The 13,122-nt window shown below is 45.2% G+C and overlaps 1 protein-coding gene across 2 annotated transcripts in view; it reads right to left on the reverse strand.

Annotated features, from left to right (window-relative positions):
• Positions 1-13,122, reverse strand: part of LOC135553206 (aldehyde dehydrogenase family 3 member A2-like) — a 33,098-nt gene that overhangs the window by 15,231 nt on the left and 4,745 nt on the right. Inside the window, exons 2-7 of one of the 2 annotated variants that reach the window (XM_064985375.1) lie at positions 7,864-8,042; positions 7,560-7,688; positions 6,902-7,004; positions 3,049-3,134; positions 2,241-2,449; positions 1,227-1,344 (exon numbers count right to left, since the gene is read on the reverse strand). In XM_064985375.1, coding sequence (XP_064841447.1) covers positions 1,227-1,344; positions 2,241-2,449; positions 3,049-3,134; positions 6,902-7,004; positions 7,560-7,688; positions 7,864-8,019 — 801 coding nt within the window. In that variant the 5' untranslated portion in view covers positions 8,020-8,042. The remainder of the gene's footprint in view (positions 1-1,226; positions 1,345-2,240; positions 2,450-3,048; positions 3,135-6,901; positions 7,005-7,559; positions 7,689-7,863; positions 8,043-13,122) is intronic. The other variant, XM_064985376.1, reaches the window with a different exon arrangement.

Here is a 13,122-nt window from a genome sequence, read left to right on the forward strand (position 1 = left end):
GATAGAGATAAAAATAGAGGGATAGAGATATAGATAGAGGGACAGAGATATAGATAGAGGGGTAGAGATATAGGTAGAGGGTTGGAGATATAGATAGAGGGGTAGAGATATAGATAGAGGGGTAGAGATATAGATAGAGGGGTAGAGATATAGATAGAGGGATAGAGATAAAAATAGAGGGATAGATACATAGATAGAGGGATAGAGATATAGATAGAGGGATAGAGATATAGATTAGATAGAGGGGTAGAGATATAGATAGAGGGATAGAGATAAAAATAGAGGGATAGAGATACATAGACAGAAGGATAGAGATATGGATAGAGGGGTAGAGATATAGGTAGAGGGGTAGAGATATAGATAGAGGGATAGAGATATAGAGATATAGATAGAGGGGTAGAGATATAGCTAGAGGGATAGAGATATAGAGATATAGATAGAGGGGTAGAGATATAGATAGAGGGATAGAGATAGAGAAATATATAGATAGAGGGATGAAGATCGAAAGAGGAATAAATATATAGATATCCCTCTAGTGGTGTGGGGGCTGTGCTTTGGCAAAGTGGGTGGGGTTATATCCTGCCTGTTTTGCCCTGTCCAGGGGTAGGACCATGCCTCAGGACTACCTGGCATGATGACTCCTTGCTGTCCCCAGTCCACCTGGCCGTGCTGCTGCTCCAGTTTCAACTGTTCTGCCTGCGGCTATGGAACCCTGACCTGTTCACCGGATGTGCTACCTGTCTCAGACCTGCTGTTTTCAACTCTCTAGAGACAGCAGGAGTGGTAGAGACACTCTGAATGATCGGCTACGAATAGCCAACTGACATTTACTCCTGAGGTGCTGACTTGTTGCACCCTCGGCAACTGCTGTGATTATTATTATTTGACCATGCTGGTCATTTATGAACATTTAAACATCTTGGTCATGTTCTGTTATAATCTCCACCCGGCACAGCCAGAAGAGGACTGGCCACCCCTAATAGCCTGGTTCCTCTCTAGGTTTCTTCCTAGGTTCTGGCCTTTCAAGGGAGGTTTTCCTAGCCACCGTGCTTCTACACCTGCATTGCTTGCTGTTTGGGGTTTTGGGCTGGGTTTCTGTACAGCGCTTTGATATATCAGCTGATGTACGAAGGGCTACATAAATAAATTTGATTAGAATTTGATTTAGATGGAGAGAGGGATGAAGATCGACATAGGGATAGAGAGAGAGAGATTAAGTACGAGACCAGTAGTGTCTGCCGGATGCCCTCCACCACTCTGTCCTGGATGCTGGGTTCACACAGGATGTAGTCTGGGGCAATGCACGTCTGACCACAGTTCACAAACTTCCCCCAGGTGATACGCCTATGGTGGACAAAATCACAGAGATAAAATAGATAACTTGAAAATGTTTCCGTTTCGATGCTTCTGATGCTTCAGCCTTGGGGCCGGGAGCTAAGCATGTATATTATAATTACATCAAATGACCCCTAAACCCTGCGCCTCCCAATTGTAATCTTTGTGGTCAATCTTTGTGTAATTCATTTTTTTCCAAAGACAATCATGGTACCAATAATTGCTTCTAATACACCAGATGTTCTTCAACGGATTAATCTGGTGTATTAGAAGTAAATATTGTTACAATGATTGCCTTCTAGCATTTTTAATTACACGAAGATTGCCATTTTGCCATTCACTACAGTGGGGGTCATTCCCAATGGGGGTCATTCACTACAGTGGGGGTCATTCACTACAGTGGGGGTCATTCACTACAGTGGGGGTCATTCACTACAGTGGGGGTCATTCACAACAATGGGGGTCATTGCAGATCATGATTTCTGCAAACAATGCCTGCAGTACCGTGGTCGGCAATGAACTGCCATGTCTTCAATCCTTCTAAATGTTTTTAAAAGTCACCAGTGAACCACTGCAAAAAACATTAACAGTAAAAATGTGATAAAGGTAAAATTCCCTATCGGAATGCTAACGGCTAAAGTTAAAATTCCCTATCGGAATGCTAACGGCTAAAGTTAAAATTCCCTATCGGAATGTTAACGGCTAAAGTTAAAATTCCCTATCGGAATGCTAAAGGCTAAATTTAAAATTCCCTATCGGAATGCTAACGGCTAAAGTTAAAATTCCCTATCGGAATGCTAACGGCTAAAGTTAAAATTCCCTATTGGAGTGTTAATGGCTAAAGCTAAAATTCCCTATCGGAGTGCTAACGGCTAAAGCTAGCTCTATGGTATGAAGTTACTGACCGGCATGCAACTCTGAGGTCGACGTCCTTATCGATGTAACAGGGGCTCTTCCCCCCCAGCTCCAGGGTCACAGGGGTGAGGTGTCGGGCTGCGGCCTCCATCACCAGTTTACCCACAGTGCTGTTCCCTGTGTAGAAGATGTGGTCGAAACGCTGACGCAGCAACTCCTGGGTCTCTGAGACACCCCCACACACTACAGGGTACAGCTCCTGGAAAGACCCAGGAAAATAAGGATTTCAGTTAATTTAGCCAATAGGTTTTGAAAATTGCACAGCTGCCCCTGTCACTTTCCATTGATTGTTAGCTAGCAGTGGCTAAAGTTAGCTGAAGCCAAAGTGGCTGTTAAAATATAGAAAACCAAACCGTGGATTACAGTTCTCCCTGGCACATAGACTACTTTCAGTTTGAGGAACCATCTAACATAAAGTCGTAAAATCCTGAACTTCCCCTTTAAAAAGGACAGTTACACAGAACCAATGTTTGTCAGATGCTTGTCCCTCACAGGTGGTTCAGAGTGATGTGTACAATCCCTTTAAGAATTCTGGGCGGCGAGCCAGCCGTTGGACAGTTACTCAAGACAGCAGGATGTATCTGTAGCTAGTGTGTATGATTGGCATGACAACAATAGAAGACTTGTCTATAGCACATACAATATGAGGTGAGGCTAACACATTGGAACTAAATCACTGGTTTCCAACTATTGGTTGACAGTCACGGTAATCACAGTAGTTTTCCAGTAACTTCAGCTCAGATATCTCTACATTTATATTCTTATACAATGACAGACAAGGGGGAATAGAATAGGTACCTGGTCCAAATATCGTGGGAGCAGAGCTTTGAGGAGACTAGCTGAGTATTCACTCAGCTCAGATGGCTTCACCACAGCGGCATTGCCTAGAGACAGGAACTCAATTTAACCTTGCACAATACCCTAGATGCAGTTGCACCCCTAAAAACTAAAAACATTTCTCATAAGAAACTAGTTCCCTGGTACACAGAAAATACCAGAGCTCTGAAACAAGCTTCCAAGAAAATTGGAACGGAAATGGCGCCACACCAAACTGGAAGTCTTCCGACTAGCTTGGAAAGACAGTACCGTGCAGTACCGAAATGCCCTTACTGCTGCTCGATCATCCTATTTTTTTAACTTAATTGAGGAAAATAAGAACAATCCGAAATTCCTTTTTGATACTGTCGCAAAGCTAACTAAAAAGCAGCATTCCCCAAGAGAGGATGACTTTCACTTTAGCAGTGATAAATTCATGAACTTCTTTGAGGAAAAGATTATGATTATTAGAAAGCAAATTACGGACTCCTCTTTAAATCTGCGTATTCCTTCAAAGCTCAGTTGTCCTGAGTCTGCACAACTCTGCCAGGACCTAGGATCAAGAGAGACGCTCAAGTGTTTTAGTACTATATCTCTTGACACAATGATGAAAATAATCATGGCCTCTAAACCTTCAAGCTCCATACTGGACCCTATTCCAACTAAACTACTGAAAGAGCTGCTTCCTGTGCTTGGCCCTCCTATGTTGAACATAATAAACGGCTCTCTATCCACCGGATGTGTACCAAAGTCACTAAAAGTGGCAGTAATAAAGCCTCTCTTGAAAAAGCCAAACCTTGACCCAGAAAATATAAAAAACTATCGGCCTATATCGAATCTTCCATTCCTCTCAAAAATGTTAGAAAGGGCTGTTGCGCAGCAACTCACTACCTTCCTGAAGACAAACAATGTATACGAAATTCTTCAGTCTGGTTTTAGACCCCATCATAGCACTGAGACGGCACTTGTGAAGGAGGTAAATTACATTTTAATGGCATCGGACCGAGGCTCTGCATCTGTCCTCGTGCTCCTAGACCTTAGTGCTGCTTTTGATACCATCGATCACCACATTCTTTTGGAGAGATTGGAAACCCAAATTGGTCTACACGGACAAGTTCTGGCCTGGTTCAGATCTTATCTGTCGGAAAGATATCAGTTTGTCTCTGTGAATGGTTTGTCCTCTGACAAATCAACTGTAAATTTCGGTGTTCCTCAAGGTTCTGTTTTGGGACCACTATTGTTTTCACTATATATTTTACCTCTTGGGGATGTTATTCGAAAACATAATGTTAACTTTCACTGCTATGCGGATGACACACAGCTGTACATTTCAATGAAACATGGTGAAGCCCCAAAATTGCCCTTGCTAGAAGCATGTGTTTCAGACATAAGGAAGTGGATGGCTGCAAACTTTCTACTTTTAAACTCGGACAAAACAGAGATGCTTGTTCTAGGTCCCAAGAAACAAAGATATCTTCTGTTGAATCTAAATAAACTAAATAAAACTAAATAAACTTCAGTTAAGACCATTTCAAGCTAAATTGCAAAAATCGGCTCTGTCTGATGAATCCATGACTAGAACCAAAAAATTAAATAAACTTCAGATCATATTACTCCCAAAAAATTTGGTGTTCAACTTGTCTACCTGGTTAAATAAAGGTGTTCAACTAACCTACCTGGTTAAATAAAGGTGTTCAACTTGCCTACCTGGTTAAATAAAGGTGTTCAACTTGCCTACCTGGTTAAATAAAGGTGTTCTCAACCTGCCTACCTGGTTAAATAAAGGTGTTCAACTAGCCTACCTGGTTAAATAAAGGTGTTCAACTTGCCTACCTGGTTAAATAAAGGTGTTCTCAACTAGCCTACCTGGTTAAATAAAGGTGTTCTCAACCTGCCTACCTGGTTAAATAAAGGTGTTCAACTAGCCTACCTGGTTAAATAAAGGTGTTCAACTAGCCTACCTGGTTAAATAAAGGTGTTCAACTAGCCTACCTGGTTAAATAAAGGTGTTCTCAACTAGCCTACCTGGTTAAATAAAGGTGAAATAAATAAATAGAATCCCCATATTTTAATGAAGACAGCTTCTCCATCCTGGAGGGGAAATCAATAATTTCCAGACTCAGGGACATGTACTAGTCTGTGGTGACCTCAATGCCAGAACCGGACAAGAACCTGACACCCTCAGCACACAGGGGGACAAACACCTGCCTGGAGGTGACAGTATCCCCTCCCCCATATGCCCCCCTAGGCACAACTATGGCAACATAACCAACAAAAACGGGTCACAACTCCTGCAGCTCTGTCGCACGCTGGGTATGTACATAGTCAATGGTAGGCTTCGAGGGGACTCCTATGGTAGGTGCACCTATAGCTCATCTCTTGGCAGTAGTACTGTAGACTACTTTATCACTGACCTCAACCCAGAGTCTCTCAGAGCGTTCACAGTCAGCCCACTGACACCCCTATCAGACCACAGCAAAATCACAGTCCACTTGAACAGAACAATACTCAATCATGAGGCATCAAAGCCAAAGGAACTGAGTAATATTAAGAAATGCTACAGATGGAAGGACTGTAGTGTAGAAACCAAAAAACATTTAGTGAACAACAAATGCAATCCCTTCTAGACAACTTCCTGGACAAAACGTTCCACTGTAACAGTGAAGGTGTAAACTTGGCAGTAGAAAACCTAAACAGTATATTTGATCTCTCAGCTTCCCTATCAAATCTAAAAAATTTAAACAGAAAACCGAAGAAAATGAACAACAATGACAAATGGTTTGTTGAAGAATGCAAAAACCTAAGAAAGAAATTGAGAAACCTGTTCAACCAAAAACATATAGACCCAGAAAACCTGAGTCAACGCCTTCACTATGGTGAATCACTAAAACAATACAGAAACACACTACGGAAAAAGAAGGAACAGCACGTCAGAAATCAGCTCAATGTAATTGAAGAATAGACTCTAACCACTTCTGGGAAAATTGGAAAACACTAAACAAACACAGAGTTATTTATCCAAAATGGAGATGTACGGGTAAACCACTTCTCTAATCTTCTTGGCTCTATTACAAAGAACAAACAGCAAAAACATTTACATGATCAAATACAAATCGTAGAATCAACTGTTAAAAACTACCAGAACCCACTGGATTCTCCAATTACCTTGAATGAGTTACAGGACAAAATACAAACCCAAAAAGGCCTGTGGTGTTGATGGTATCCTCAATGAAATGATAAAATATACAGACAACAAATTCCAATTGGCTATACTAAAACTCTTTGACATCATCCTTAGCTCTGGCATCTTCCAAGGACTGGTCACCTTCAATCCACAAAAGTGGAGACAAATTTGGTTGGTGGGGTAAGTGCGTGTGTCAGAGCTCTGTGTAAATTGACTATGCAAACCATTTGGGATTTTCAACACATGAATGTTTCTTATAAAAAGAAGAGGTGATGCAGTCAGTCTCTCCTCAACTCTCAGCCAAGAGAGACTGGCAGCATAGTATTTATATCAGCCCTCTGATTACAATGAAGAGCAAGAGGTGCCACTCTGTTCTGGGCCAGTTGCAGCTTAACTAGGTCTCTCCTTGCAGCACTGGACCACACGACTGGACAATAATCAAGATAAGATAAAACGAGAGCAGAACTTGCTTTTTGGAGTGTGGTGTCAAAAAGTGGAGCATCTCTTTATTACAGACAGACCTCCCCCATCTTTACCACCAATAAATGTATATGTTTTGACCATGATAGTTTACAATCTAAGGCAACGCTGAAAATAAACACAGCTATGGAGGAATAGGAATGTAGGGGAAAGATAGACATGGGGGTGTACCAGCAGCGATGGCCCCGACCAGGGGCTGCAGGGTGAGGGCCCAGGGGTAGTTCCAGGCCCCGATGATGAGGACCACTCCCAGGGGCTCTGGCTGGATGTATACCTTCAATTACATGAAACTCTATTAATCCTCTCAGTCAGTGGCTAAATGGTTTACATATATACTCCTAGAAAACAAATGTCCTTCAGCTGTCCCCATGGGGAGAACCTTTAGAAGAAACCTTTTGAGACCCATGTAGAACCGTGTTGGGTTTCATATAGAACCCTCTGTGGGAGGAGTTATTCAAATGCTTCTCCAATCGGAAACCTTTTGAGATCCATGCAGAACCGTGTTGGGTTTCATATAGAACCCTCTGTGGGAGGGGTTATTCAAATGCTTCTCCAATCGGAAACCTTTTGAGATCCATGCAGAACCGTGTTGGGTTTCATATAGAACCCTCTGTGGGAGGGGTTATTCAAATGCTTCTCCAATCGGAAACCTTTTGAGATGCATGTAGAACCGTGTTGGGTTTCATATAGAACCCTCTGTGGGAGGGGTTATTCAAATGCTTCTCCAATCGGGGACAGCCGTAGGACCTTCCTTCTAAGAGAGTAGTTAAGTTTAAATGTCTGCTGTAAAGGACTGATGTAGTTCACTGATAAGTGGTCCACACTGTACCTGGTCTGAGATGGTGAGGAGGCTCTTCTCTACTGGCCGAGGAGCAGCCCACTGGGCCAGCTTTGACACAGCCAGGCTGATCTCATTCTCCAGGCCGATCAGCTCCAACAGTGGCGTGTCGTACTGGCTCTGTGGAATGCAAAGTGAGGTTTATTGATGTGAAATATAGGACACGTTCAAAATGGAACATCACGACCTACGTTTGACCAGGGCACAAAAGGCAAATTCACTTTACTTCCTGAAATGTTTGTCTTCAATATTTTAATTGACCCCAACCCAGATAAGTCCAGTGCGAAGATTTTACCCTGTTGATGTCCTGTTTGAGGGCGGTGGCGATCTCTCCCTGTCTGTCTGTGATCATCCTCTGGAGGGACTTGAGCTGCTGAACTCTGAACTCCAGGGGTCGCGACCTCCCGGCAAGGAAGGTCTCCCTGGCCCGCTGCACCACCTGCATCTCCATGGAAAAGTGTCACCAGCACACACCTGGATAGACAGACCGACAGACACAGGTCACCAACTCGCACCTGTAGAGTACACACACAGATGCAGGTACCTGTCACCAGACCACACCTTTACAGTATAGATACAGGTACCTGTCACCAGACCATACCTGTACAGTATAGATACAGGTACCTGTCACCAGACCACACCTGTACAGTATACCTGTACAGTATATAGATACAGGTACCTGTCACCAGACCACACCTGTACAGTATAGATACAGGTACCTGTCACCAGACCACACCTGTACAGAAAAGATACAGGTACCTGTCACCAGACCACACCTGTACAGTATAGATACAGGTACCTGTCACCAGACCACACCTGTACAGTATAGATACAGGTACCTGTCACCAGACCACACCTGTACAGTATAGATACAGGTACCTGTCACCAGACCACACCTGTACAGTATAGATACAGGTACCTGTCACCAGACCACACCTGTACAGTATAGATACAGGTACCTGTCACCAGACCACACCTGTACAGTATAGATACAGGTACCTGTCACCAGACCACACCTGTACAGTATAGATACAGGTACCTGTCACCAGACCACACCTGTACAGTATAGATACAGGTACCAGACCACACCTGTACAGTATAGATACAGGTACCTGTCACCAGACCACACCTGTACAGTATAGATACAGGTACCTGTCACCAGACCACACCTGTACAGTATAGATACAGGTACCTGTCACCAGACCACACCTGTACAGTATAGATACAGGTACCTGTCACCAGACCACACCTGTACAGTATAGATACAGGTACCTGTCACCAGACCACACCTGTACAGTATAGATACAGGTACCTGTCACCAGACCACACCTGTACAGTATAGATACAGGTACCAGACCACACCTGTACAGTATAGATACAGGTACCTGTCACCAGACCACACCTGTACAGTATAGATACAGGTACCTGTCACCAGACCACACCTGTACAGTATAGATACAGGTACCTGTCACCAGACCACACCTGTACAGTATAGATACAGGTACCTGTCACCAGACCACACCTGTACAGTATAGATACAGGTACCTGTCACCAGACCACACCTGTACAGTATAGATACAGGTACCTGTCACCAGACCACACCTGTACAGTATAGATACAGGTACCTGTCACCAGACCACACCTGTACAGTATAGATACAGGTACCTGTCACCAGACCACACCTGTACAGTATAGATACAGGTACCTGTCACCAGACCACACCTGTACAGTATAGATACAGGTACCTGTCACCAGACCACACCTGTACAGTATAGATACAGGTACCTGTCACCAGACCACACCTGTACAGTATAGATACAGGTACCTGTCACCAGACCACACCTGTACAGTATAGATACAGGTACCTGTCACCAGACCACACCTGTACAGTATAGATACAGGTACCAGTACCACACACTGTACAGCATAGATACAGGTACCTGTCACCAGACCACACCTGTACAGTATAGATACAGGTACCTGTCACCAGACCACACCTGTACAGTATAGATACAGGTACCAGACCACACCTGTACAGTATAGATACAGGTACCTGTCACCACACCACACCTGTACAGTATAGATACAGGTACCTGTCACCAGACCACAGCTGTACAGTACAGATACAGGTACCTGTCACCAGACCACACCTGTACAGTATAGATACAGGTACCTGTCACCAGACCACACCTGTACAGTATAGATACATTTACCTGTCACCAGACCACAGCTGTACAGTATAGATACAGGTACCAGACCACACCTGTACAGTACAGATACAGGTACCTGTCACCAGACCACACCTGTACAGTATAGATACAGGTACCTGTCACCAGACCACACCTGTACAGTATAGATACAGGTACCTGTCACCAGTCCACACCTGTACAGTATAGATACAGGTACCTGTCACCAGACCACACCTGTACAGTATAGATACAGGTACCTGTCACCAGACCACACCTGTACAGGTACCTGTCACCAGACCACACCTGTACAGTATGTACCAGACCACACCTGTATATAGATACAGGTACCTGTCACCAGACCACACCTGTACAGTATAGATACAGGTACCTGTCACCAGACCACACCTGTACAGTATAGATACAGGTACCTGTCACCAGACCACACCTGTACAGCATAGATACAGGTACCTGTCACCAGACCACACCTGTACAGTATAGATACAGGTACCTGTCACCAGACCACACCTGTACAGTATAGATACAGGTACCTGTCACCAGACCACACCTGTACAGTATAGATACAGGTACCTGTCACCAGAACACACCTGTACAGTATAGATACAGGTACCTGTTACCAGACCACACCTGTACAGTATAGATACAGGTACCAGACCACACCTGTACAGCATAGATACAGGTACCTGTCACCAGACCACACCTGTACAGTATAGATACAGGTACCAGACCACACCTGTACAGTATAGATACAGGTACCTGTCACCAGACCACACCTGTACAGCATAGATACAGGTACCTGTCACCAGACCACACCTGTACAGTATAGATACAGGTACCAGACCACACCTGTACAGTATAGATACAGGTACCTGTCACCAGACCACACCTGTACAGCATAGATACAGGTACCTGTCACCAGACCACACCTGTACAGTATAGATACAGGTACCTGTCACCAGACCACACCTGTACAGTATAGATACAGGTACCTGTCACCAGACCACACCTGTACAGTATAGATACAGGTACCTGTCACCAGACCACACCTGTACAGTATAGATACAGGTACCTGTCACCAGACCACACCTGTACAGTATAGATACAGGTACCTGTCACCAGACCACACCTGTACAGTATAGATACAGGTACCTGTCACCAGACCACACCTGTACAGCATAGATACAGGTACCTGTCACCAGACCACACCTGTACAGTATAGATACAGGTACCTGTCACCAGACCACACCTGTACAGTATAGATACAGGTACCTGTCACCAGACCACACCTGTACAGTATAGATACAGGTACCTGTCACCAGACCACACCTGTACAGTATAGATACAGGTACCAGACCACACCTGTACAGTATAGATACAGGTACCTGTCACCAGACCACACCTGTACAGTATAGATACAGGTACCTGTCAGGTACCTGACCACACCTGTACAGTACAGATACAGGTACCAGACCACACCCTGTACAGTATAGATACAGGTACCAGACCACACCTGTACAGTATAGATACAGGTACCAGACCACACCTGTACAGTATAGATACAGGTACCAGACCACACCTGTACAGTATAGATACAGGTACCAGACCACACCTGTACAGCATAGATACAGGTACCAGACCACACCTGTACAGCATAGATACAGGTACCTGTCACCAGACCACACCTGTACAGTATAGATACAGGTACCTGTCACCAGACCACACCTGTACAGCATAGATACAGGTACCTGTCACCAGACCACACCTGTACAGTATAGATACAGGTACCAGACCACACCTGTACAGTATAGATACAGGTACCTGTCACCAGACCACACCTGTACAGTATAGATACAGGTACCTGTCACCAGACCACACCTGTACAGTACAGATACAGGTACCAGACCACACCTGTACAGTATAGATACAGGTACCAGACCACACCTGTACAGTATAGATACAGGTACCAGACCACACCTGTACAGTATAGATACAGGTACCAGACCACACCTGTACAGTATAGATACAGGTACCAGACCACACCTGTACAGCATAGATACAGGTACCAGACCACACCTGTACAGTATAGATACAGGTACCTGTCACCAGACCACACCTGTACAGCATAGATACAGGTACCAGACCACACCTGTACAGTATAGATACAGGTACCAGACCACACCTGTACAGCATAGATACAGGTACCTGTCACCAGACCACACCTGTACATTTCAGGTGCGGCTGGGAATTTTAGATCATTTGCCCATAGTTTAGGGATCCCCATGGTTCCCGCGGCTATGCCCATCCTAGTTCACGCTTTAGACACTCGGCCATTAGGGTCAGGGTTCATTAGGGAGGCCACCGCTCCTCTGGACATGGTGACGCAGGGGGGTCACATGGAGAGAATCAGTCTCTTCCTCATTGACTCTCCTGCGTTTACCATGGTGCTGGGCCTACCTCGGTTAGCTTGTCATGACCCCACTGTTTCATGGCAACGGAGGGCTCTCACAGGGTGGTCGCGAGAGTGCTCGAGGAGGTGTTTAGTGGTTTCCGTAGGTGCTACTACGGTGGAAAGTCCAGACCAGGTCTCCACCATGCTCATTCCCCCTGAATATGTCGATTTGTCTCTCGCCTTTTCCAAAAATAAGTATCAATTCATCGACCGGGGAAATGTGCGATAAATCTCTCTTGTTCTGTTGACGGTAGTTTATGTATATTAAACGACACCGTTGTAAATCAGTTTTGGCTCTCCTGCGCCTGACTTCTCTGCCGCCAGTATGCACCGCATTATATCGACGGTGCAGCTGTAGAACCTCTGGAGGATCTGGGGGCCATCTGTAGAACCTCTGGAGGATCTGGGGGCCATCTGTAGAACCTCTGGAGGATCTGGGGGCCATCTGTAGAACCTCTGGAGGATCTGGGGGCCATCTGTAGAACCTCTGGAGGATCTGGGGGCCATCTGTAGAACCTCTGGAGGATCTGGGGGCCATCTGTAGAACCTCTGGAGGATCTGGGGGCCATCTGTAGAACCTCTGGAGGATCTGGGGGCCATCTGTAGAACCTCTGGAGGATCTGGGGGCCATCTGTAGAACCTCTGGAGGATCTGGTGGCCATCTGTAGAACCTCTGGAGGATCTGGTGGCCATCTGTAGAACCTCTGGAGGATCTGGGGGCCATCTGTAGAACCTCTGGAGGATCTGGGGGCCATCTGTAGAACCTCTGGAGGATCTGGGGGCCATCTGTAGAACCTCTGGAGGATCTGGTGGCCATCTGTAGAACCTCTGGAGGATCTGGGGGCCATCTGTAGAACCTCTGGAGGATCTGGGGGCCATCTGTAGAACCTCTGGAGGA

Source organism: Oncorhynchus masou, chromosome 13, assembly GCF_036934945.1.
Source record: "Oncorhynchus masou masou isolate Uvic2021 chromosome 13, UVic_Omas_1.1, whole genome shotgun sequence".
Classification (NCBI taxonomy): Eukaryota; Metazoa; Chordata; class Actinopteri; order Salmoniformes; family Salmonidae; genus Oncorhynchus; species Oncorhynchus masou.